The 1,872-nt window shown below is 59.7% G+C and overlaps 1 protein-coding gene across 1 annotated transcript in view; it reads right to left on the minus strand.

The window, feature by feature from the left end:
- ACA1_240830 (elongation factor Tu domain 2/elongation factor G Cterminus domain containing protein) overlaps nt 1-1,849 on the minus strand; it is a gene marked incomplete at both ends in the record, with an annotated part of 2,474 nt that extends 625 nt beyond the window's left edge. The window contains 7 exons of the mRNA XM_004335331.1: nt 5-417; nt 521-739; nt 814-959; nt 1,054-1,183; nt 1,267-1,501; nt 1,571-1,687; nt 1,785-1,849. Coding sequence (XP_004335379.1) covers nt 5-417; nt 521-739; nt 814-959; nt 1,054-1,183; nt 1,267-1,501; nt 1,571-1,687; nt 1,785-1,849 — 1,325 coding nt within the window. The remainder of the gene's footprint in view (nt 1-4; nt 418-520; nt 740-813; nt 960-1,053; nt 1,184-1,266; nt 1,502-1,570; nt 1,688-1,784) is intronic.
- Nucleotides 1,850-1,872: the final 23 nt, after the last annotated feature.

Consider the following 1,872-nt stretch of genomic DNA (forward strand, 5'->3'; position numbering starts at 1 on the left):
GCACCAGATCTTGCGCGACTCCAGCGGGTCCCAGCCGAAGCGGTCGGACAGCTCGCGCCCGAGCTCCTTGGCCTCGGTGCGAATGCTGATTCCGCCGCTCTCGACCGCGTCGGCCAGGCCCTCGGGGAAGGGCTCGGCCGACACCCACAGCCGGTTGTGCTTGTTGGGCGACTTGGCGAGGCAGGCCTCGGGCGTCCGCTCGGTGACGGTCTCCCTGAACGAGGTCACCGGGTCCGACTGGTGGAATTCCACTCGCGACAGCTTGGCCAGGTCGTCGAGCACGATCTCCAGGTGGAGCTCGCCCGCCGCCGCCACGATCATCTCGCCCGTGGCCTCGTCGATGGAGCACTGGACGCACGGGTCCGTCTTGATCAGCTTGCGCAGGCCTTCCGCCAGCTTGGGCACGTCGGCGGCATTCTAGAATGGAACGCGCACATGAAATGTGAGCGATAAAAGAAGCAATTACGATAAATTAAATAAACAAATAAATAAATAAGAAATAAATGGGAGGAAGGCCAACCTTGGGCTGAACGGCCACGCGCACGACAGGGGAGACGCTGAACTTCATCATCCTGAAGTTGTGGGCCACCTCGCTGGTGGTCACGGTGCCGGACTTGATGAGGAACTGATCGAGACCGACCAGGCACACCGTGTTACCGGCGGGCACGCTGTCCATGTTCTCGAAGTAGCGGCCCATGGCTACGCACACCTTCTGGATGTTCTTCACATACAGATCCGACTGGACGACGCCACAGAGACATCGACAAAGCGTGAGACACGCGTAGGGGCTGTGGCGGGGAGAAAGGAGCGCACCTTCTGGCCGGGGATGTAGTCGGGGCCGAGAATGCGGACCTTCTGGCCGGTCCGGGCCGTGCCCGAGAACACACGGCCGAAGGCGTAGAACCGGCTTCCCTGGTCGGGCGACGGCACCAGCTTGGAGATGTAGACCATGAGAGGGCCTGCACACATCATCAACGACACCCATCATACATAGGTCAGTCAGCGAATGATGCACTTACACTTGGCCACGTGAAACAGAGAGTTTAAGGGTACCCTCAGGGTCGCATCTGCGAACGGCGTCGGCGCACTCGTCGTCCATGGGACCCTCGTAGAGGTTCTCCACGCGGTACCTCTGGGCCTGGACCGGCGAAGGCAGATGGCGCACCATCATCTCGAGCAGAGCCTGATGATCGATCAGAGAAGAACATGAGCCCAACACACATCAGTCTCCCGTTATTGCGACCCAACTTGGGCAAGGTGACGTACGGTGCCGAGAGGCAGGAACTTGGGCATGACGCACTTCATGAGGTCCTTGCCCTCGAGGGCCTTCTCCGCAGCCTTGAGCTCGATGCCCAGCTGTTGGATGTTCTTGTCGAGCAGCTCTCGCTTCTCGGGACCACCGAGGCAGCCCTTGATGATCCTGTAGATGGGTGCGAGCACGAACTGGCAGAAGCCACGCTTCAGCTTCTTGCCCGTCGTCGGCGAGATGTCGGTCTTGAGCCTGAGTCATCACAATCGCATGGTCAGTCACACTATGACGTTCCACTCTTATTGGGTTGCTACTACGCACCACTTCTTGACGTCGGGATCGTAGAAGTTGTCGCCCCACAGGCGTTTCTGTAGCTTCTCTGGCGCGACGCCGAGCTGTTTGCCCAATATTGTGGCAAAGGTCGTTAACGTGAAGCCCCTGTAAGGACAGAACACGACAAACGTGAGATGAAGGAGAAGAAGGAGTGTTGGGTGGTAAAGGTGGTGGAAGTGGGAGCGGTGGGAGTGTGACGTACCAGCCGTGGAGGCCTGAGGCAAAGGCCACGGTGCCCTGGTCGGGTTGTACGAAGGGCTCGCCCATCGCCCTCGTCCTTGTAGATCGAG

Source organism: Acanthamoeba castellanii (assembly GCF_000313135.1).
Source record: "Acanthamoeba castellanii str. Neff unplaced genomic scaffold scf7180000084763, whole genome shotgun sequence".
NCBI lineage: Eukaryota > Discosea > Longamoebia > Acanthamoebidae > Acanthamoeba > Acanthamoeba castellanii.